The 24,813-nt window shown below is 44.8% G+C and overlaps 1 protein-coding gene across 1 annotated transcript in view; it reads left to right on the top strand.

The window, feature by feature from the left end:
* FAM81B (family with sequence similarity 81 member B) overlaps positions 1 to 24,813 on the top strand; it is a 58,679-nt gene that overhangs the window by 5,861 nt on the left and 28,005 nt on the right. Inside the window, exons 3-4 of the mRNA XM_062211962.1 lie at positions 3,036 to 3,100; positions 20,213 to 20,456. Of these exons, the coding sequence (XP_062067946.1) occupies positions 3,036 to 3,100; positions 20,213 to 20,456 (309 nt within the window). The remainder of the gene's footprint in view (positions 1 to 3,035; positions 3,101 to 20,212; positions 20,457 to 24,813) is intronic.

The following is a 24,813-nucleotide window of genomic DNA, read 5'->3' as shown; positions in this document are numbered from 1 at the left end:
TTGGACGATTGCTTAGCCTCTCTGGTACCTCTTCCATAAAACTGGTGAATTAGAACTATCATACGAAGTTCCTGAGAGGTTTGAATGAGTCACTTAGGTAAAGTGCTTAGCGGGTAGGAAGAGCTCAATCAACACATTTCTGTTTTATCATCTACATGATCTATAGCAAGTCCATTACCTTCTCTGATCCTCAACTTCTTCCCCTACAAAAATAACCATCTTAAATTGTTTCTGGGATAAGGGAGGATTTCAGTTACTTAAAGTTTCTAATGTCATCCATAATGTGAAAATATAGGAGTAGAAAGCTCCTGGAAAATGGAACTAAAAGTTTATTTTAGTTTAAGCACCTGGCTCCTGCCATCGGAACAGCGCGGTGCGCCGGCTGCAGCGCGCTACAGCGGCGGCCATTAGAGGGTGAACCAACGGCAAAGGAAGACCTTTCTCTCTGTCTCTCTCTCTCTCTCACTGTCCACTCTGCCTGTGAAAAATTAAAAAAAAAAAAAAAGTTTATTTTGGTTCAAAAAAATTCATACATATGAGCCGTCTTCAAAAAGCTCATAGAATAATGTGTATTATGAAATATGAATAATTCATATTATGAAAGGAACTATACGTGGATTTCAAAATTTTTGCACCCAAATAGACTTATCTTTTAATTTCATTTCATAATTTTGAAGTACCCTCATAATGATGTCCACCTTAGTGCCATTAAAAGAATGAAATCATGCAATATATAAGAAAATGTGTTGCAGTCCATAAAGCTATAAGGGTTTACAACATGTGAAAGTATTATGAAACATGTAAAAACTGACACATGTAAAAAACTCCTCCCAATAACCATCAAGCTATTTGACTATGAAACAAGTTTTACATATAATTACATCCTAGCCTGTACATATGAGATATAACAGAACTGACTTCTATGTTAACTTGCAAAAGTATAGAAATTTAAATATTCTCTTCTATACATAAAAATGCATTAAAAAGAGAAAATAATTACACTATAATGTTAACAGGCTCAAGGTAGTAAAATTTCAAGTGAGAGTTTATGCTCTTGTATGTTATTTTTTGTATTTTTACAAATTTTTCTAGATTTCCATCCTTATGCTTAACCTGTCACTTAAAAAGTGTGTGTGCTGGGTAGGTTTTTAAAGGGATGGCATTTGAGGGCCTGCACCGTGGCTCAACAGGCTAATCCTCCGCCTGCGGCACTGGCACACCAGGTTCTAGTCCCGGTCGGGGCACCGGATTCTATTCCGGTTGCCCCTCTTCCAGGCCAGCTCTCTGCTATGGCCCGGGAGTGCAGTGGAGGATGGCCCAAGTGCTTGGGCCCTGCACCCCATGGGAGACCAAGAGAAGCACCTGGCTCCTGCCTTCGGATCAGCGCGGTGCGCTGGCCACAGCGCGCGTCGCAGCGGCCATTGGAGGGTGAACCAATGGCAAAGGAAGACCTTTCTCTCTGTCTCTCTCACTGTCCACTCTGCCTGTCAAAAAAAAAAAAAAAAAGGCGGGGGGGATGGCATTTGTAGTCTTTCAAGACTTGATAAGACAAATAAGACTTAATCTATGAACACCTACAGAGGGACGGTGGGTGCCAACCACATAAGGTAAAGAGCCAGCCGGCCGTTGTTTGAGAAATGCCTAAGACAGACTCCCACGGGCCAGGGAGCAGTGAAGAGCTGGGAATGAAAGCGCTGGCAGGAAGCAGGGGGACACTCAGGGCCCAGCTCTGTTCCGGCAGGAAGCAGGAGTGCAAACAGGCCCCAGAGCAGAAACCGGGTCAAGTCCTCTGGGGACCTGGGGGGCCATCACCACATGGGCACCTGAGTGCCCAGAGGATCGGTAAGAGCCATTCTCTAGGGGAAGGCGGGGCTCAGGGGCACCAGACCCATTGCAGATGCCACTCAGCAATGGGGAGAGGGCTGAGGCAGTACCTGGAGACTCCGGGGTGCCAGCCTGCGCAGCCTTAATCCTACCAGGTGAGGTAGGAGCACCTGAGTCTTGACCTTTATTTGCTCCCTTGATAACAGGCACATCAAGTTGGATTTTTTTTTTTTATTTAAGAGGGAAGCTTCCAATTAAGTTCTTTGGCCATAAATTAAAAAGTGTTCATCAGACATTTGCAAAAGGAACGCTATCTGTGTATCTCTTCACATATTCTGCCCATATTATAATGAATAGTATAAACCAAGAAAAAATGCTAGGAATTTATTTGATTTAATTTTCTGAACTGAGGGGACATATCACTTATAGTCTTCCTGTTGAATTCAGTACAGGGATAGGCTATTAAAATTAACCAAAATTAACATAAATGTGTGTCCTACTTTTTAAAATTAAAAACTGAAAGAATAATAGAGTTTAAAACATTTTCAGCAGAGGCAAAATAGCAAATACATTCGATACCCTCTCCTTATAGAAATGTTGCCCAATTATTAATTTGCATTTAGATAGAACTTTCTAGTAGTATCATTTTATTGAATTAAATATTGTCAGTTAAGTGTTTAGGTGGCCACCTATGCTTAATACTAGTAAACCATGTATAAAGTTATGCTTTGTGCTTTTATTTCTCATTGATTTCAATAACCTGACATCCAGATTTCTTAGAAAATAAAATTACTTAGACTAGTTTCCTAGTTTTAGGCTTCATTTTTGAAAATTATCTGACTCCCCTGAGAAATCAGCATGTCAGGAGTAACTCATTCTAGGAGGACTTCTTTAATAACTCCATCAATAATCATTGACTATTTTATTGATTCATTTTCTAGGGATAATAATGACTTTGGGTTTTCCAAAAAGTTTTTCCTGACTGTGCTACCAAGCCTATAAAATGCAGCTTTGCAGTAGCTCACCAGAATTTAATTTTAGTTTTATTCTTTAGCAATACAAATGAGGTCTGTGCAAGATTAACAGGGTTGATGTTCCATGATCTATGGCATCTATTTTGTTCAAAATTGAAACATAAAAAGAATAAAATGGGTAAGAGTAGCCTGTCTAGTAGGAGATGATGTATTTTAAATCCATGACCTTTGTTTTAGGTAAGATTATCTCCAACCAAAATGTCAACCAAGAGCTCTACAGATCTAGTTGAATATGTTGACAAGTAAGTCTGTAAATTACAACTTGTTCTAGCAGTTCACGGTGCCTAATTATTCAGAGATTGAAGTGCCTGAAGGAGACTTTAGAGTTTCTCTAAACTAGTTCTCTGTTCTCAGAAGAGACAGTCATGTCAGAAGGATGACCTCTCTAACCCCTTCCTTTCTGACTGACACAGCAGGATTTTACTGCCTTTGCCTTTAATAAGCTGCTGTACTCTGGGTCTTCGTTGGGTGTTATGGGCTTGATCTTAATGGTTAATGGATTAAGTGAGGAGATTTAATACAACTGTGATGTCTGGAGATGGGGCCTTTGACAATTGAATAGATTGGATTTAAGTTGCAGGGGTGGAGCCCACATGATCAAATCACAGGAGCTTTATAAAGTGAGACCCTGGGAAGGGAGCACAAGCATACTCCTTGACTCCTCTTTAGCATTCCACCATCCACTGCCCTCATCACACATCTGCACCAACGGGGCCACCTGATCTTTGACTGTGAACCTCCAAAATCACAAGCTGAAATAAACTCTCTTCCTTCATGAGTAGCTGCTCTCAAGAATTTGTTATAGTGATGAAAAGTGACTAAGGCATAACCTCTGTAGGTTTCCATAGATTTATAAGAAAAATAATACAACATAGGCAATGAATGACTTACAACAAACATCAAATATAACTGATTTTTCAAAGAAGCCAATGAAATCTGAATATTTCGTAATTTAAAAAATCAGGAGAATTTGAAATATACATTAAGAATCAAATAATTCTGTTTCTGCTGTTTATAATGCCACACCTAGAGCTCATGCAGGTAGGGTCTACAAAAAAGGTCAACTCTGGACACTGAATCATTTATGTATGTACACTGTGCAGAAGACTCTAGAATTCTAGTTTGCCATTGTGCTTCTAGGATGACTGATTTTAGCCCACAATGCCTCTGGGCTTTAGTTTTTTTTTTGTTTATAAAATGAAGAGGTTAGACTAGGAGCTCTGTAGGATCTACAGCAGCTTTTAAATAATCCAGGCTCTAAGATGTCCATTATGACCAGAGAAAAAAAGATGACCAAATAAATGAGTTAATATGCAGAAAATAAATACTAGACTGATTTTAAAGCTTATCTTTAATAATGAAGATAACATTTTAAATTTTTATTTTTTATTATAATATTGGCATAATTAAGAATCCCCCTGTTCCTTAGGCAGTGAAACTTATTACAATCCAAATAGTTCAACCCCAGTATTTTGGCCCCTCTTTTCATGTTCCATATAACTTATAATTGCTTATGTGACTAAGTCTATAATTTAGGTGAAAAAAGGAAACCAAGTATCATTGGAACCAATCCACAAAAAGGATTTTTAGTATTTAGAAAATAATACAATTGAATAAATGAAATTTTTTCTCAAGGACAATGAATACAACCCAATGCACAAAAATAATTATAAATGGCCACATTAGCCATAAATGAGGAAAAGACCTGCTCCTACATGATTTTATATGACAAAAAGAAAAAGAAATTCATCTTCTGATCTGTCAATTTCCAATATGAACCCATGCTGGCTCTGTTTAGCTGAGGCTATGATCTGCAGTCTGGGAGACCAGAATAAGTTCTGGGAACATGGGAACAAATTTAAGAAATCCAAGATTTTTTTTAGATTTCTTGGTTTCTAGAAAAACTAAAAAAGACCAAGGGTAGAAAGAGTCCAGGATTCAAGACAAATACATGATGAAGGTTATCTGGCCCCAGCATTCATTTCTACCTTGATCTCTTCCATAACTCTTCTCTTGCTGTCTAAATCATGTATCTGGAATTGTCTATTCAGATAATTCTCTTTCAGTGTCTTCTCTCTTATCTGCCACAACTGGCTGTAAGCTCCCTAGAAGCAGAGATTGTACGGCTGTGTGCTTTTTGAAGTCCCCACAGTGGTCTATCATGGTGCATTGCCTTGATGCATGGTGCATGGCTGCTTGATGAACTGAGGTTGACAGATTTAATGGTTATCAATGGTAGAACAACTGAATCATTAGAGCTCTTCTTAAAGCAGTAGACCTGTGGGTAGATGACTAATTGGAAAAGCAAAATGGCACTTGAGCATTAGAGTCATCATTGCAACTGACATATTTAACCCCCAAAAAATAAAGAATAATAGTCTTTAAAGTAACTATTGTTTAAATTACAGTATTCCTTGGGAAGCAACAAACATATTGATATGCAAGCAGAGCACTTAGACAAGTAAAAGCCATTACCAATTCATTAAACTACCTGAATATATATCATACATTCTTAGAGGTTCAGCCTTGAAACATATGTGGGTACTTCCAAAGGTTCATGGACAATCTTATGATGAATAAATTACCCATGGGTTTCAAAAATTTTTGTACCAAAATAAACTTAACTTTTAATTCCATTTTAATGGCCTTTTTGAAGCACCCTTGAGTATATGTGTGTGATTTTATATATATATACACACATATACTATATATATATACATATATATAATCACACACATATATATGTATATATCCATATTTACAGGTAATACTAACAACAAATGATAAAATTCCAGCAATAAAAGAGGTAATACCAGTCCTGTGGAAAAGTTGGGCTAGAAATATCCATGTTAAAAAGGCAGGCACACAGCGTGCATTTACAGGGCACTTTCTGGAGTCACATACATGCCTATCAGTGTCCGTTACATGTTAAGTCATGTTCGTAGTGAACAGGGCAAGGATGGCCAAATGCTTGCATCCATTGATAGGACAATTTCGGTGACATTATACTAAAGACAATCAATTCTGATTTCTGCATTTGTTCATTGATGCAAAATGAGCAGATGAATTGACGTCTGCTGATTTTACATCAGCAGAGCCTGTGCTCCTTTTAGCTTAATTGAATAGAAAATCAAAGGCTTTTTCACTTGTTCCTTTTCTTCCACTGGTGGAAGGGCACTAATGGAGGCTAGGACGCCTTCCATCTACTCTTCAATCTGATGCTACTGCACTGTGGCATTGACCTTGAGAAAAAGAAAATTTCTTGTCTTTCCTGGTCAATCTCTCTGGATCCTCTATAAAATTGGATGGGGGTTTCAAGTGATCAGGGATGAGAAGTCTGAGTCCCAAGGGCTGTCTGTGTTGAAGGTAAGACTTGGATTTCATTTCCAGGATGCAAATTAGAATGTTGCTGTATTAGCTTTTTATTACTTCTTGGGAAGGAAAAGGTGTAGCCTGGCTTATAGTCTAGAGGCTCAGGGTTCAAGGTGGGGCAGCCCTATTAGTCTGGAGTTCGGTGGAGACTGGTCATGGCCAAACACTTGAAGAGGAATGGTCAGGAAGCAAAGAAGCCAGGGCACACTCAGCTTAAATAACCAACGCTCTCCGAGAACTGCCTTCCAAGGGCAAACCCCAATGACCTGGAGACCTCCTACTGGCCTCACCTCCTAGCCTGTATAATTAGATCAAGTATCCACCTTAATTCATCAACCATTAGCATTAATCCATTAACTGCTCACCTAACTTTGGAGTTTGAATATCTGCACGTTTGGGAAGCCAAGTCCTGTCTGTGCCCTAACAGTTGCCTTCACTTGCTCTCAGCTCTGCCCACGGTCTCCCATCAACATTCTCCTGTATCATAAAGCAGGGGGTGAAGATTTAAGAACATACAGCATTTCACTCCGTGGGACTTCATTTTGATTGAAAAACTAATTCTGCCCACATGTCTATTTTTCTTTTTCTTTAATTGACTCTCCTAAGTTGGGTGAGAGGTGTAACATCTCATCACACAATCAAATATTGCTAAGGTTTCTTCACCCCTAACATTCTTTGGTTTTCAAAAGCTGGCAATTGCCAATATTTATAACAAATAACAAATATTTACTAAGCATCTGCCATGTGCCGGCCCCCATGTTAGGCACATGGGAGAGTCTTCATGAATGACACAAAGATCCCTGCCCTCATGATGCTTCCACTCTAACAGGAAGGAGCGATGCATTGTTAGACAGGTGGCATCCAAACAAAGGCCAGCAAATGAGGGCTTTGGCTCTGGGGACATGGGGCAGGGGGAAGAGCCCAGTTTCTGAGGCAGGAACACTCCTGTGGTGTGGCAGGAACAGAAAGGGGACAAGGATGGCTGGAGGAAACAGGAGGAAGGACAAACTCGAATGATGACGGTATCTCAGCTGTGATTTGGAAATCTCTGGATAGAGTGAACTCTGACAGTCTCCTGCGCATGTGGGAAATTCTGCATTTTTTGAACAAAAAGGAAACCAGGGAAAGGATGTTGTTTCATGCTAAGGAGCTGTCCAAGCACATAGCTATCTCTGGACTTCTCTCAGGTGTATATTCTGGGAAGATGAGTGTCCGGCTAAGAGCCCAACAACAGTATTTGCAATTTGGGCATGGAAAACGTTCAGCAAGCCAAACAGACAAAATAATGAATGATCTGTGATTTCACCCTGTGAGAAGATGACCTTCACGTGTGACAAGTACTTGTCCCAAGGCTTTTCTGAGCCCCGTGGCAGACTCTTGATGTTGCTGTGATGCCTCACTTCGGCGGCTAGCTGATGAAGACAGATGCTTCACGTGGCAACACATGGGAGAGGCAGACAGCATTCATGGACAGGACAGGTCATGGGTGGCATTGCCATCAGCACAGTGTATTCTTTCATTCTCTTTTGTCTTCTCCTGCCTGTGATGGCCAAGGCTGTGGGAACTGGCCGTTATCCACACTGACCCCTCAAATTAGTCTGAGCAGGAGCTGCCCCCTTGATACTTGATCTCTCCCCACCCCATGGGCCCTTTAAGCTTGTCGCACTTGAGTCTCTGCTCAATTATAAGAACCCTGGCCAGTGCCATGGCTCACTAGGCTAATCCTCCGCCTGCGGCGCCCGCACCCCGGATCTAGTCCCGGTTGGGGTGCCGGTTCTGTCCCGGTTGCTCCTCTTCCAGTCCAGCTCTCTGCTGTGGCCCGGGAGTGCAGTGGAGGATGGCCCAAGTGCTTGGGCCCTGCACCTGCATGGGAGACCAGGAGGAAGCACCTGGCTCCTGGCTTTGGATCGGCGCAGCGTGCCAGTCGTAGCGGCCATTTGAGGGGTGAACCAATGGGAGGAAGACCTTTCTCTCTGTCTCTCTCTCTCTCTCACTGTCTAACTCTGCCTGACAAAAAAAAAAAAAAAAACTTGTAAGAACCCTGTCTCAGTTCCCTACACATAGAGGGACCTCTGCACTCCATAGGTCTTTAGACACAGAGAGGAACTGAGACCTCCACAGAGAGATGTGAGCAAGCAAGAAAAGGTGACAAGGGTGAAAGATTACATGGTGCTGGAAGCATGTCACATATCAAGAGGCAGGAGGATTGGGTGTTCGGCCTAATGTTTAAGACAAGGAGCAGGATACCCACGTCTCACATCAAAGTGCCTGAGTTTAGGTCCCAGCTCCATTCCTGACTCCAGCTTCCTGTTAATGCAGACCCTGGGAGGCAGCAGGTGGTGGCCTGGACTGAGATCCCAGCTCCTGGCTTCAGCCTGGCCCAGACCCAGCTATTGTGGCATTGAAGAGTAGACCAACAGACGGGAGCTATTTGTCTACCTCCTAAATAAACCAACATTTTTAAAGAAGCAGGAGAATAACACATCTTACCCCTCCGAGGAAATGCAAACACAAAAGGAAGGGCCACTAACTGGACTAAACAATGATGCTGTGATACAGGATAAAGAGCAGATGGACATTAACACGTGGCCTAGTTGAGTTAATAAAAATCTCCAAGCCTCAAATTCCTAAACTGAAAAAAAAAATTTTGACTTATGCCACAAGATATCATGAGAAGGAAATCATGTTTATGAAAGTGATGTGTTGACTCTGAGAAATAAAATCACATTATAATAAATTTCTACATTTCTTCTGAAATGTAAACACCCCTCAAACACTTTACCATCTCTGTTAATTTCCAGGACTGCCATAACACAATACCACAAACTGGGTGGCCTAAAACAACAGAAATCCATTGTCTCACAAAACCGGAGATTAGAATTCCAAAGTCAAGGTATCCCCCGGGGTTGACTCCTGAGAGCTCTCAGGAGCATCTGATCCACGTCTGTCTGTCTGTCTGTCTGTCTGTCTCGCTCTCTCTCTCTGGCTCTACAGGTGACCTCTGTCAGCCCTTGGCATTCCTTGGCTTACAGATGCCTCATTCCAATCTCTGCCTCCCTCCTCATGTTCTCCTTCGGCCTCTGTCCTCAAGTGGATGCCAATCATAAAATTAGGGGCCCACCCTACTCCAGTACGATCTCATTTTCGGTGTTTACATCTGCAATGACTCTATTTGCAAATAAGCTCACATTCTCAGGTGCTGGGCTTCAAGATGTCAGCCTATGGCTGGCGCCATGGCTCAATAGGCTAATCCTCCACCTGTGGCGCCAGCACACCGGGTTCTAGTCCCGGTCGGGGCTCCAGATTCTGTCCCGGTTGCTCCTCTTCCAGTCCAACTCTCTGCTGTGGCCCAGGAAGGCAGTGGAGGATGGCCCAAGTCCTTGGGCCCTGCACCTGCATGGGAGACCAGGAGAAGCACCTGGCTCCTGCCTTTGGATCAGAGCGGTGCGACGGCCACAGTGGCCATTGGAGGGTGAACCAACAGTAAAGGAAGACCTTTCTCCCTGTCTCCCTTTCTCACTATCCACTCTGCCTGTCCCAAAAAAAAAAAAATGATGTCAGCCTATCTTCTTAGAGGACACAGTTCAACCCCTAACACTGTCTCATTACCAATAGTTGTAAGAACATAATGTTTGATCTTTTAGACATCTCAAAGCAATGCAGGTACTTTACTTGAAATGATTCCCTCTGCCCATTGAGTATGGCAGGAGCCATTCTCTCCATGGGACAGAGGAGGAGACTTGCTCTGGGCAACCTAAGTGGGCAAATGTAATAAGTAGGAGTTGGCCTAGGGATGGAGACTCAGCATCCCACATCGGAGTGTGTGGACTTGATTCCCGGCTCTAACTCCTGACTTCAGCTTCCCACCAAAGCAGACCCTGAGAGGCAACAGCTGCGATTCAAGTAGTTGAATTCCTACCATTCAGGATTGATATCTCGGATCCAGGCTTCATCTTTGTCCAAGCCCTAAGCATTCTAAGTATTTGGGGAAGGAATCAGCAAATGGACCTCCACTTGCTCTCTCACTCACTCTGTCCTCCTCTCAAAATTTTTTTGACAGACAGTAAGTGGCACAGACAGAACTTAATCCAAGTTTTCTGGCTCCTAGTGTTCTTTCTCCAGAAGACTCACAGGAAAACCCACCATCTGGGCCCCCAGAGGAACCAGGCAATATGGGGAAGGGCTCGAGATGGCTACCAACGCCGTGGGAACTCCAGTCCACATCAGAGCAATGTGCTGCTGCTGCACTTCCGTACATTTAATCCACACGAGTGCCCCAGTCACCCACCCTGCCCTCATTCACACGGGGCCCATGCCTGGAACCTTTGCAACTTGACTGGAAATGCCATTGCACATGAGGTGTGCACCGCCTAGCATGCATAGCTATTCCCAGGACAGGATTCAGAACCAGTCTCCCTCTCCCCCAGCCCCACCCCCTCTTGTCTGTGCCACTGTCTGGAGTCCTCTCTTTTCCACCCCCATTGGCCTCGGTCTGCATTTCCCCAGCCCTTGCCCACCGGAGCATGATGCCTTGCTTGCTCCCCAGAGCCTTTTGCACTGGCCACACTCAGCTCTGGAGGCTTGAACAGCCACCAACCCCATCTGCAGTTATAAACAGTCAGTGGAGAAACCACAGCAAATTTTTTTTTTTTAATTCTGTTTCATCACTCCCCCCTCACGCTCATAGATTATTTTTGGGCGGCTTCAAAATATTCTCTTAAATCTTGCTCTCTATGGCTCTGCAGGAGTCAGCACTCAGAAGGTAACCGGTCACCCAATAGATCTCCTAAGAAGGCAAACAACATTCTTCAGGGATGCTCGCTTGTCCTGGAAGTGGGCTTCCATTGCGGCATCTTTGTCTCTGAGTATTGCAGGTTGCCAAATTGGCTATCAGAATCTCCCAAGTAAATTTAGCACGCGATTCACAAGAACAGAACAGGCAGAGAAGTGCGAGGCTCCCTGTACTGAGGGAGCTGCCAGCACCCGCCCAGCTGCTGCACCTCCCGCCAAGCGGCGCAGAGAACTCCGAGTTTGTGGAAAATCTGTTCCGATGCAGCTGTCAGCGACACAACCGATGGTCTCTGAGAAGCCTAAACCTCTCTCTGAAAGGCCTCCTAGGAATTCTTCCTCCTATGGTTAGGAACTCCATCTGGACTAGTCTGGAATATTCTGTTATTTCTTTTCTCCCACAGTTAAATTTAGATAGAGGTCTCACTGGTATAACACTACTGATAAAGCAGTTGGGTTCTGTCCTAAAAATGTATTGGTTTACTTAGTCTAGGTAGCTGCAGCTTGCTCCCAGTGGAAAGCCTGAGTTTTTGCATTAAGATTTATTTAGTTAGTTGAAAGGCAGAGTTAGAGAGAGACAGAAACAGAGAAAGGGAGAGACAGACAGAGATAAAGAGATTTTTTATCTACTTGTTCACTACCCACATGGCCTCAATAGCAGGGGCTAGATCAGGCCAAATCCAGGAGCTTGGAACTCCACCTGGATCTCCCACATGAGTGGCAGGGGCCCAAGTCCTTGAGCTATCCTCAGCTGCTTGTCCACGTGTATTGGCTGGGACCTGGATGGGAAGTGGAGCAGCCAGGATTCAAACCAGCACTCATATGGGATGCCAGCAGCACAGGTTTGTGGTTTAACCTGCTGTGACAGCTCCAGGTCTTGGTTTTCAGCCCAAAAGGGCAACCTAGTGATTTGATCAGTGGTATCACTGGGAATTTCTCTTAGAAGATTAAAGTGTTCAAGTGTTTGTTTATCAGTTGCTGCACTGGGAAAGTCAACTGGAAAACAATGCTCTCTTCCCTTACGGAAATTGCAAAGCTATATATGTGAGGATACTTCAAAACTCTCATAGACATGGAGTTAAAGTTTATTTTGGTGCCAAAAAAAATTAGCAATCGACTCAATCATATAAGGAGCCTTAAGAAGCTTCATGGAAATTATATCGAATGAAAAGCATATGCATGGATTTCAAGGCTTTTTGCACTAAAATAAACTGATCTTTAATTAAGTCTCCCATGAACTTTGTGAAGGTTTGTCTTACAGGTACCACACGAACAGAACTAAACAAAGCATCCTTTAGTGCCCCACTCAGCCTGAACACACAAATTCTAAGTTCCAGGGACGCACAGGATCAATCACAGATGTCTGCATGGGGCCTGGACTGGAGAGCAGCACTGATCGTCCAGAGGCCAGAAAGATGCCCCAGCTCAGAGGAGCAGGGAACCAACCCGCAGGCTGTGTGCCGGCATCAACAGAGCCCAGCAGCCTCTTCCCTTCTCTTCTTGGCTCACGCCCATGCAGCACTGTCAGCACAGTGAGGTTTTAGGAGAATGGGTCTTATATAAACCAGGTACCATTTGGTGATTTTCCAGAAGAATCTTTTTGAGCCAAATGAGTAGTAGATGAAATCCCTTAGCCAAGCCGTCTGTGTGGCTCTCTTGTACTGCTGATAGGAAAGTGGGATCCTTGCCAGGGTAAGGCTGATTTATATGTCCCCAAAGAACAAACTATAAACCTCAAGGTTCCAACAACCTGTGACTTTATAAAGCCATTTTTCTCCTCCAATTTTCTAATAGCTGAGCTTTCAAAAAAGCCAAATTGGAAAAATCAGTCGGTAAATATTTGTTGGCATGACCACCTTCAAGGTGCCATGACCTCTATTCAGTGCCAGGGACACTTAGGGAACAAGGAGGAAATTGCCGGTGCACACGGATCTCTCATACTAGCAAGAGAGGACAGAAGATGAGCACAGAAACAAAAGAAGGCCAAGGAATGAATGGTGCAAGGGACAAGACACAGTGGGGTATCACCATGGAAAGGAGGGAGAAGAAGCCTCATCCCAAGATGGGACATTGGGGTTGAGACCTGTGGGGAAGAGCAATCCAAGCAGGAGGAAGAGCAAACGCCAGGGCTCTGAGGTCAGAAATAGCTCGGTGTGTTTGGGGGAGAGGAAGAAGGCTTGGGTGGTTGGGTGGAGGGTAGAGTGGGAGGAGAGGAGGATAGAGGGCTCAGAGACTGACCTGGCCAGAGCAGGGCTCTAAGCAAGCCAGGGTACTGTTTACACCCTGGGAACCATCAACTCTAGCTGCGGTAGGGAGGGTGTGGTCTGTATTAAGAGGCAAAAGAAGAGATGGTGATGACCAGGACCAAGAAAGGAAAGCAGAACTAAACACACAGTAGATTTGGAGCCTGAGGACGCTTGGAGGTGTCATTTCTGCTGCCAGCCTGACACACGACATGAGTAGCGTGAGTGAGATTCTGCCCCCTGCATCTGCTTGCAATGATGGCAGAACGTGGCAGTTAGCGTGAACACTGGATGTGGGAATTCTCGCGTTATAAATCCTGATGTTGGTATCACCAAGTTCTGTGACTATGCTTCCTCTGTCCAGTGAGTTTCCAGAATCTAGTCTTCCAAATCACTCATTCAGCCTTCAGCTCTTTCCCCTATCATATTCTTACCTCGTCTTTTCTTTCTTTATAGCATTTGCACTTGCTACTTTTTATGGCATCCTTTTTTTTTTTTTTTTTTTGCCAGTGTCCTTCCTTATCTTCTAATTGGCTTATTAGCCTTTTAGAAAGTTTATTTTTGTATCTTAGTATTCTTCTGTCGGAAGATTGTTTATTTGTGGATTGTTTATTTGCCACTTGGTTGATTTTGAAAGACAAATGTGCCTCTCAGCTTCCTCGAGCTCAGGAGAGGGTGGGGGTGACCCTCAGTACCTGAAACCCACAGCCAACTCCTCCGCAGCCTACGGAAGATAAGTTCTCATAGCAGGAAGGAGCAAGTTAGGAGGCAGGTGCTTTCCCACCCTGGGGTGCTCAGAGCTGGAACTGGGCGGAAGTTAGTTGTCCCTCGAGTTTGTCGCTTTCAGTCCTGTTCCAAGTCCTTACTCCATAGGCTGCCTGCTCTGCCTGATCTAGACAACACCTAGACCAGGGTCTGAAACGGGACCCAAGGAACAGCAGTGGGTCCCAAGGCACTGGAGGAAGCAAGAGAAGACCCCATCGGGTGTCACATTGGCTCTATGCCCCAGGCCAGCCAGGTCCCCTGGCCCAGGTTGGGTCGCCCTGGAAACAGACACTGAGCCAGAGACTGGGGAACAGAAGTCTACCAGAGAGTGAACCGCTGCAGGAGGGGAGGGAAGGAAACAGCTGGGAGGAACAGGGGAGCCGTGATGCAGGACCAGCGACATCAGCTGAGCCACAGAGGGCGCTGCAGTGAGGAAGGCCCTCCCAGTAAGCCAGCCAAGCCTGTGTCACCCGCCCACTAGCGCCCTGGGAAGTGGGCGTGGCTTGGTCAGGTGACCCCTCACCAAGGCTGTGCTTGGAGAAGACCAGCAGCTGAGGTCTGCCAGCCGGGAGCACTGTGAAGAGTTGCGGGGAGCTGGTGGCACAGTCACACCACCCAGGAAGCCATCCCACATGATCACCCCTTTAACACAGCCCTGCCGCCCTGGTTTCCATAGCAGTCTCACTTTCTCCATCTAGGTCCGCCAAGGTTTTTGCGAGGAGAGCTCAAAGTCAGGCTAATTCAGTGCATCTGTCCGAACTACAGTCAGCCCAGGAAGCTGTCACCCTAAGGAACTGTGTCACTCATTCCCTTCCGGCTTTGTCTCACGCGAGCTGACCTGTTCCTCTGACGCAGGCTTGCTTTACCCTGACACAGTCACATGAATCCTCACCTCGCTCCCTCACGGAAAGCTGGCTCCTAGGAGGCCGAGGCTGAGCCCAGCGGAGGTGTCCTGAGGGCCAGGGGCAGCCTTGGCTGAGGGCTCTGCAGAGACCCTGGGCCCCCTGCACATGGAGATGGCAGCATCTGCCATGGGCCCAAGTCTGCACGGGAGTCCCCAGGAGCTCCCTAGTAGTTCTCAGTCAGGGCCCTGACAGATACTTAGAGTGTCCAGAATGGGGTAGGGACCCACGTGGGGAGAGGGTACTGCTCCTTTCTTTATAAGTTTCCCCCCCACACACACACCAGACTTCTCCCAAGTGTTCACCTGCCATTTATTTTTCTAGTAACATCCAGGTCTCCATCTCTAGCCATGTTGCAGACTGTCTAAGGGGCCTATGGGTGCCTATAAATATCTCAAATTCATTTTCTTTCCCCTAAACTCAATGTTTAAAAAAAAAAATGTTCAGTCTTAACGAAAGTCATCATCATTCAGTAAGTCCACATCAGAACCTTGGACTCCCCTCCCAGACCCATTTCCTATCTATTCCAAAAGCCCCTAGAACGTCTCAATTCTTAGCATCATGTCTGTCTTCCCCATGTGTCTGGAACCACATCTGGGTCTCAAGCACTCTCACTGAAAAAAAACTATTAATTTATTTAATTACCTCTATGTATTTAATTTATAATTTATTTAATCATTTAATAAAACCATTATTTAAATTTATAATTTAATTAATGCTTTCATTAGCACTACTTATTTTGTGAAAGGCAGAGAGACAGAGTGACAGAGAAACAGAAACATAGATACACACTGAGATGGAAATACACAAAGAGACAGCAAGAAATCTCACATGTTCTGGTTCATGCCCCAAATGCCAGGGTTGGGCCAGGCCAAAGCCAAGAGATCAAAACTCAGGCCAAGTCTATGGGGATAGTAGGGGCTCAACTTCCTGAGCCGTCACCTGCTGCCCCGCGGGAGAGGACCCAAGTGCTCAAGCCACCACCTGCTGAGCAATGGCAGGAAGCAGAGTCGGGACCCCAACCCCCCCCCCCCCCCCCCGAGCACTCCAATGTGGGCTGCAGGTGCCCGGACTGACCTGCCCACTGCTGTGCCAAACACCTGCCCCTCATTTCTACTTGGATGACTGTGTTCCTTATCGACTGACATGTAGCAAAGTCTCCCAAAACCCAGCGGGATAAACGGCAAGCATGTAGCCCAGCTTCTGTGGACCAGGAACCGGAGGTGGCTTCCTGGGGGGGGGGGGGTGCTTTCAGCTCAGGGGGGCTCATGGGGTTTCACTGAGGGTGGCGGCTGCCGCTACGGCCATCCTGGCAGACTGGCTCCCACCACGTGTCACTCACATGGTTGGTGTGCATGGAGCTGCTCAACCTGGCAGCTGCCTTCGCCCAGAATGCAGGGGGGGGGGGGGGGGACAGGGAAGAGGAGAGCTTGCACACTGAGGGAACCGGATTATCACAGTGGGGAGGGGTAAGCTACTGACAACCAAAGCACAACAGGAGTACCTTCCTCCTTTTAGAAGTTCCTCCGAAAGCCAGGGAGCTGCACCCTAATGCTCCCCATGCCGTCAGCATCTGCGCATTCTTTGCCCTGACACTAAGTAGCCCTCACCTTTTTCCTTTTCCTAATTTACTTTGCTTTCATCGAACTCCTCTGTTCATCTTTGTCTTCAGGCTGCCCTGTCGGCCTCCCCCGAGCACTGACTGATCAGGTATTCGATGTGTGTGGATCTGACACCATGCAAACTTGGCTTGCTACACTGCGGGTGACACGCAGTCTCTGAGGGCGACACGACAGAGCCCTGGAGTCGGACTGTGTAGGCGTGAGCACTGGCTCCACCCTTGCTCATGGGCTGACCTTGGACTATCTGCTCTATTACTCTAGGCCTCCAACTTCATCATCTTTAGAATGGGGCAGAGTAATGGTCCTTCAGAGCACCATTATGAAGATTTAACAGGTGCCTCATTTAACATGCCAGCCACGAGGCTGGGCTTACGTGACATGTTCACACTCACTCACACACACACACACACACACACACAAGCTGTAATTATTCATCAAGGACATGAATGGTGAAGGGTGAGTAGCAACACCTTTCACTGCTCAGGGATGTCTTCTGCCTACTCTTGTGTTCCAACCGTGCTGTCCGAGACAATAGCCAGTGGCCACACATGGATTACTAAGTACGCAAAATGCAGCTGGCCCAAATTAAGAGGTGTTACCAGTGTTAAATACATGGTGATGGCAAAGATTTGGTATAACACCTGTAACATAGCCCTTTAATAAGCTTCATGTTGAACATGCTACAGTGACATTTTAGGGATTTCTATAAAGATGAATTCTATCTTTTTAAAAACAACATGGCTACTAGAAATTTCTAAATTATAAGGCTTGCATTACATTTCTTTGTGACAGTATTTTAAAGATTTATTTATTTGAAAGAGAGAAAGAGAACGAGAGAACCAAGAGAAAAAGGCCTTCTATCTGCTGGTTCACTCCCCAAATGGCCACAACAGCCAGGGCTGGGCCAGACTGAAGCCTGGAACTCCATCTGGGTCTCCCACATGGATAGCAGAGGCCCAAGGACTCGGCCCACCATGTACTTACTGCTTTTCCAGGCATATCAGCAGGGATGGGGGTCAGAAGCCAAGCAGCTGGAACTAAGGAACTGGTGCTCATATGGGGTGTTGTTGTTGCAAGCAGCAGCTAACCCACTGCTGGCCCCCAGGCACTCTTTTAGAAAAGGAAACCACCAAGTAGAAGTCACGTGTTGCTGTATTGTCTTCACCTGCATAGCATGAGCCACTCTTCTCTTCTCTAGGTTGACCTCCGATGGGCAGGTAGACCCTTGCCATCCACACACACTGATTCTGGAGCACCCATCCAGCACTAGAGTACCGATAATGCTATTTGTGGTCAATTTCTAACCAAGCTCTGCCTTGCCCAAGGAAACTTGATTGTCCATTCATAGGAAGACAGCCAATGAGCAACAGGAAAGAAACCAATGGCTTGTCTCTTAAATTCCTTTGACAGAAAGGCTTAGTATAAAATGGGAGGTAAGAGAGAAAAAGTACCTGACAAACAGCACTGTTAGCCAATCCGGCACCTGCACATTTCCTCTACTTCTATGCAAATAAAAAAACCTTATTTGGCTTAAGGCTGCCACATACCCAGATTTTTAAAATGTTTATAAACTTAAATGAGAAGAGGTGACCATATGGCACAGTTTCTACTAATGAAATATGAGGGGACTTCCGAAAGTTCATGGAAAAATGGAATCTACATAAACATTTTGGTGCAAAAAAACCTTTTGAAATGCATGCCTAGAGGAATCTTCCAGAGGCTCATGGAAGATGCAAAACGTCAGCCAGAGGTCCCCTCACACAGAGTGGCAGGGGGAGACTTTCAGGAGAACTGTTTCTCAAGTTAACCCTGGAGGGGCAGTGACAAACTCAGCCAGGAGACACATGGTACGCTGGGTCCTCGGGTCTTTTCCACCTGGGATCCGGGCACAATACTTCAAAGTGGAACAGCAACCTTGAGATTCAGGTTCAAGGTCATACTCTGAGAGTGAGCCAGGAAGTCCAAAGGAGCCTGAGAGCTCACAACTTTCTTTGGTCAGCAGCAAGTCCCCCTCCCTACCACCCACCGCTCACCACCACCCCACCACCCGCTCTTGCCCTATTGTTCCGCAACCAAATAACCTCCCTGTTTAACCATCTCTGGGTTTCTGTGGCCCACAGCTAAAAATAGCGCTGCAGAAGATGCTCATGTTCAGGCTCTTCTCTTCTGCTGTCCCCAGGGCATTCTCGCTTCCAAGCAAATAATAGCTCCCAGCAAACAGTTACTCCTGCTCTGGCAAGAGGAATGGGGATGAATTCTTTGGCTTTGGCTTTTTACGAACCAGCAAATGTGACAGTCATTTTTTAAGATGTATGCTACAGCTACATACGAATATAGATATAGATATTTCCTAGAGGGTGGCAGCTTTGTCTGTCTTACTCCTGATTTTACTCCAAGGCTTTACAAAGGCCAGATCTCCTCCTCTGCTTAAGACTGACTTCTCCCTCTAGTGATCGTCATCACACAACATTCTGCTACACTCAGAGGCACCTCACTCAAAGCATCACAGGGAGGTGGCAGGACACGTGGGTATCATCCTGCCTGTGCCAAATCAGCAGCTCTGTGACCTTGGGACTGTTCTTCACATGCAAGAAAGCAAGCCCATAGCCCCTTCCACCGGCTCATAAGTCAAGGACAACCATGAAATTTCAAACTCTCTGATCCATAGATCTAGCGAACAAGTGTCACACAGCAGGTACAACAATCAGACCTGGCATGAGGTCAGAAATAAGAGCACAGCAAAGCTTCGCAAGTCACCTGCACCTGGAGCAAGTGTATTAGCACATGTGCCTTGGATGACCTACAGCTCTGTATTTAACTACTCCATGAACTGTTTTCCCATCTATACAATCAGAATAGTACTGGCAGACATTTATATGATAACATACAATGAAAATCTCTGAGAAAAGAACAGAATGTTCCACGTTTTCCAAATGTACTTGACCATCAAATATGATGGCCTATCTTATCAACTGTTATTCCAAAATATGCGCTTTGGGAAACTCTCTAATACAGTCACTTTTGTGTTTTTACAGACATAAGAGCCTAGATTGTTTTTTCTAGATTAAAATAGAATTGTTTATATTGGGGGTAAGGAGGATATGAAGGCATATATCTCAGGAGGCTTCTAGCATATTCCTGCATGAACCCCTCATCACCTCCCAACCACGCTCAACTGGGCTTAAAAATTTCCTACTGTTGTCCAATTCCTACTGTTGAACAATGTCCCACTGTTGACCCATTCCTATTGTTGTCCAGTTCCTACTGTTGACCAATGTCCTACTGTTGACCCATTCCTACTGTTGACCAACATCCCACTGTTGACTCATTCCTACTGTTGTCCAATTCCCACTGTTGAACAATGTCCCAATGTTGACCCATTCCTACTGTTGACCAACGTCTCACTGTTGACCCATTCCTACTGTCAACCAATGTCCTACTGTTGATCAATTCTTGCTTGGAAAATAAGAAAAAAAGCCATCATACTAGATCACGGGACAACTTAGATCTGCTTCGTAGTGAGACCTAAACCAAGGTTCTATGCACGCAAGTGTGTGTGGTCCCACCACCCTGTCATGGGGGACAAAATGAAGTAGACGTGCAGCTGCAAGTCTGGTTCCTGGTTCCTTGTAACAACCCTGATGTTTCTTCTTTCTGACCAGGGGGCGTGCTTTTCTTCCCATCATTGCAAACGCCCAGAGCAGCCAGCTGGAAGACAGGTTGAGCAGCCAGGAGCGCACCATCGCTTTCCTCCTCGAGCAAGCCTTCCGCATCAAAGAGGACATCTCTGCCTGTCTGCAGGGCACCCATGGCTTCCAAAAAGAGGAATCGCTTGCCAGGAAGTTGCTGGAAAGCCACATCCAGACCATCACCAGCATCGTCAAAAAACTCAGCCAGAACATTGAGGTAATTCTGCTCTCCCTCTGTTGGCCTCCTGGCTTGAAAAAGATCGGCCACCACCAGTGCCACTTGTCAGCTGGAGAAACGTGTGCTCATTTTTTCATTTCAGCTGACTACAACCTAGCTGCCCCATATGGAGACAGTTTTTTCAATTTCCTGACTACCCATTTATGCCCCAAAGTAGAAGACACTGTGTTCAAAAAGCACGTATTGTACATCTATTTTGTGACAGCAAGGACAGTTAATTGACATGACATTAAACATCAAGCTAAGTTGCTCACCTTAGTCTAGATCTCTAAGATTCTTTTTTTTAAATATACATTTTATTTTATTATTTATTTGAAAGAGTTACATAGAGGAAGAAGAGAGAGAGTTCTTCCATCTGCTGGTTCACTCCCCAGATGACCACATGGCTGGAGCTGGGCCAATTCGAAGCCAAGAGCCAGGAGATTCTTCCAGGTCTCCCATGTGGGTGCAGGGGCCCAAGGACTTGGGCCATCTTCTACTACTTTCCCAGGCCACAGCTGAGTGCTGGATTGGAAGTGGAGTAGCCAGAACTTGAACCAGTGCCCATGTGGGATACTGGTACTACAGGCAGCAACTTTACCCACTACACCACAGCACTGACCCCTAGGTCTCTAAGATTCTATTAATTGTCTCAGTTGGATGTTTTCATAATGCATCAACAATGCTGGTTCCTAGGCCTGTGATAATCTGACCCCAACAATCTCTCTGTCCCTCTCTCCCTACCCCCCTACCTCTCTCAACTTCCCTTTAGCCACACTGACCTCTTAGCCATTCTTTTTTTTTAAAAGATTTATTTATTTTACTTGAAAGTCAGAATTACACAGAGAGAGAAGCAGAGAGAGAGAGAAAGAGAGAGAAAGCGAGGTCTTCCATCCTCTGGTTCACTCCCCAATTGGCCGCAATGGCCAGAATTGCACCGATCCAAAGCCAGGAGCTTCCTCCAGGTCTTCCATGCGGGTATAGGGGCCCAAGGACTTGGGCCATCTTCTACTGCTTTCCCAGGCCATAGCAGAGAGCTGGATCGGAAGTGGAGCAGCCAGGTCTCAAACCGATGCCCATATGGGATGCTTGTGCTTTAGGCCAGGGCGTTCACTCGCTGCGCCACAGTGCAGGCTCTCCAGCCACTCTTAAAACATGCCCTGGCCCCACAGCCTTTGCACATGTTATTCATTCTGGCTAGAGCATTTTCCTGTAAATGCACCTGTGAAATAGTCTCCATTTCCTTCAAGTTTCTGCTCCAATACCTGCTGGCACTCTAAAATACCACTCTTCCTCACCCAACAATTTCAATCTCCCTGAAACTCTATTTTTATCTATAGCGTATACCACATTCCACCATGGTCCATATTTGTCTATTTCCCCTTCTAGAATATAATCTCCATAAGGGCAGGGATGCTGTTCACAGCTAAATCCTGCACCAGACAACAACCATGTCTGGTATGTGGTTAGAATCGTGTAAATATTACTTGAATGGATAAGTAAATTAATAAATGGTTTTAAGGTGAGAAAGGAAAAATAGTTTCAATCATGAAAATTCTTGCGCTAAATCAAGATAAACAAATTTTCCTTACAGATTCCAATTTATGGGTCCAAACACCTTAGTAATTGAGAAGAGAATGACATTCTTAGAAATACCAAAGTCCCAAAGGATATTCAGGATCTTTCTCTGGATAGAGATGCTTACTTGACCCAATATGTCAAGACCCATCCAGGCCGGCACCGTGGCTCAACAGGCTAATCCTCCGCCTTGCGGCGCCGGCACACCGGGTTCTAGTCCCGGTTGGGGCACCGGATTCTATCCTGGTTGCCCCTCTTCCAGGCCAGCTCTCTGCTATGGACCGGGAAGGCAGTGGAGGATGGCCCAAGTCCTTGGGCCCTGCACCCGCATGGGAGACCAGGAGAAGCACCTGGCTCCAAGCTTTGGATCAGCGCGATGTGCCGGCCGCAACAGCCATTGGAGGGTGAACCAACGGCAAAAAGGAAGACCTTTCTCTCTGTCTCTCTCTCTCTCTCTCTCTCACTATCCACTCTGCCTGTCAAAAAAAAAAAAAAAAAGACCCATCCAGATGTCCACTCAGACATGTGCATTTCAACACATGTTAATTATCCTCCAACATACTCAGCATTAAGGGGGAAAAAGTCTTTCCATTGTGAGAATCTAGCTAAGAGATTTAGTTTTCTTTTAATAATTGATTATCTGAGATCAGCTCTAGAAAACAAAAAGGCTAAGTCAAAGCATTTTCCCAAAACTCTAAAATCTCTGAATATTAGCAATCCTATGAAGGGTTTGGCATATGAAGGGAAAATGAGGAGAGCTGCTCCGTTTGTGTGGGAAATGGAATTTAAAAATATTTTAAAAGCCATAGATCCTGTAGTTGAAATAATATGAAGGAGAAATTGTCAGGCCACATTCAGTAAATACCTAGGACTCTAAAGTGATAAGCACTTGCTAGAGAAATGGACTAGGTAGGTGTTTGGTACAGCAGTGGAGTTACAGCTGGAGACACCTGTATTTCGTATTGAAGCGTGTGGTGAAGTTTAGCTCGAGGCTGGCACACCCTGGGAGGCAGCAGGTGGGGGCTCAAGCAGTTGGGGACCTGCCACTCATGTGGGAGACCTGGACTGCATCCCGCACTCCTGGCTCACCCAGCCCCAGCTATTGAGAACATGGTGGGGAGTGACCCAGTCGCTGGCTCCTTCTCTCTTTCCCCCTCTTAAATAAAACAAAAATTAAAGAGAACCTAAATTCATTAACTGGATCAGCACACCTGCAAATTGGTCAGCAAAACAGATGCAAATGTGAACTGAAGCTCGACCCAAGTCCTTAAAATGAATTTTAAAAATGTTTTTAATCTGCCATAATTACAGCAATTAAGTCCCTCCTTCCTTTTTAAAATCAAGTCATTTCTTTTTTTAAGTAGGCAGCTAATTGTTTTTAAATTAGATTAATTTTTAACTAAAAAATGTATGTATAATGGTGTCTTGTGCAGGTTTTCCTCCCTCAATTTATAAAAGCGATAGTCATTTGTTGCAATTATTTCAAAAGTTCAGGCTGAAATTTTAAAACCTGGGAAAGCAATCTCTTAGAATTCTACCCCCAAACACAAGCATGTAGTTCCTTATAGGCTTTGCAAATATTCTAGACTGAGATTACACTTGTAAGCATAATCTACAATTTTAAATAAAGTCTTTCATGTCATTAAAAACTGCACGGGTCATACACCATGGTCTGCTTAACGATTCTCTTACTGTTGAACACTCTGTGTAGAACCTAAGTCCATGCTTGAGTTGTATCTGCAGTACATATCCTTAGATGTAGAATTCCTAAGCTATGAACCCTGAAAACACTTAACATATTTTGCCAAGTTTGTTTTAAGAAAGTTTTTAGGGGCTGATGCTGTGACACAGTAGGCCAATCTCTGCCTGCAGCACCAGCATCCCATATGGGCACCAGTTTGTGTCCCGGCTGGCCCTCTTCCAATCTAGCTCTCTGCTGGTGGCCTGGGAAGGCAGTGGATGATGGCCCAAGTGCTTGGGCCCCTGTATCCATGTGGGAGACCCTGAAGAAGCTCTTGACTTTGAACTGGCCCAGCTCCAGCTGTTGTACCCATTTGGGGATTGAACTGTAGATGGAAGACCTTTCTCTTTGTCTCTCCCTCTCTCTGTAAGTCTACTGCTCAAATAAATAAATATTTTTTTTAAAAAAAGATTTACAAATTTACTCTTTGATTAGCATTATTAGAGTGCCTTATTCACTGTGCCTTTGCCAGCATTGAGATTTCTTGTTTTAACTTTGACTAATTTGCTAGGATGGGGATATTACCTTTTTTTTTTCCTGGAGGTGTTGAATCTCTGGCTTTCCTATTACGAAATGTTTTAGGACCTAGTAGAACAAGTTCCCTGTCATCACCATGCTTTAGCTAAAAGGAGAACAAAGCACCTACACACCTGCTTTGACAAAAAGGAACTGCTATTTTCTTCTACTAGGATTTATTTGCTCTTGATTTTCTCAACCTGCCAGTGTACACAAAGGCAAGATCTGCACAGGGCCTCTGAAATTCCTAAAATTCATAACCTACAAGATCCTTCTTTTCCTTGGAAAACTTGAAGACGTAACTTAAACATACTTCAGGCCCTTTGTCAAGTATAACGACACTTTAATGTCTCCTCACATCACTAATTTGTTTCTTTCCTAAGTTCCATGGTCTCACTTTTCTCAATAAATGCATATTTTATATATCATCATATTACACTGGAATTTGTTTGCATATAAAATGAAATATAATGTTTTCAATAGGCAGAATGTTTTCAGTTTTTATAACATAAATACCGTTTT

Source organism: Lepus europaeus, chromosome 15, assembly GCF_033115175.1.
Source record: "Lepus europaeus isolate LE1 chromosome 15, mLepTim1.pri, whole genome shotgun sequence".
Lineage (NCBI taxonomy): Eukaryota > Metazoa > Chordata > Mammalia > Lagomorpha > Leporidae > Lepus > Lepus europaeus.
The sequence above is the reverse complement of the archived record's forward strand: the minus strand, read 5'-3'. Positions and strand labels throughout refer to the sequence as shown.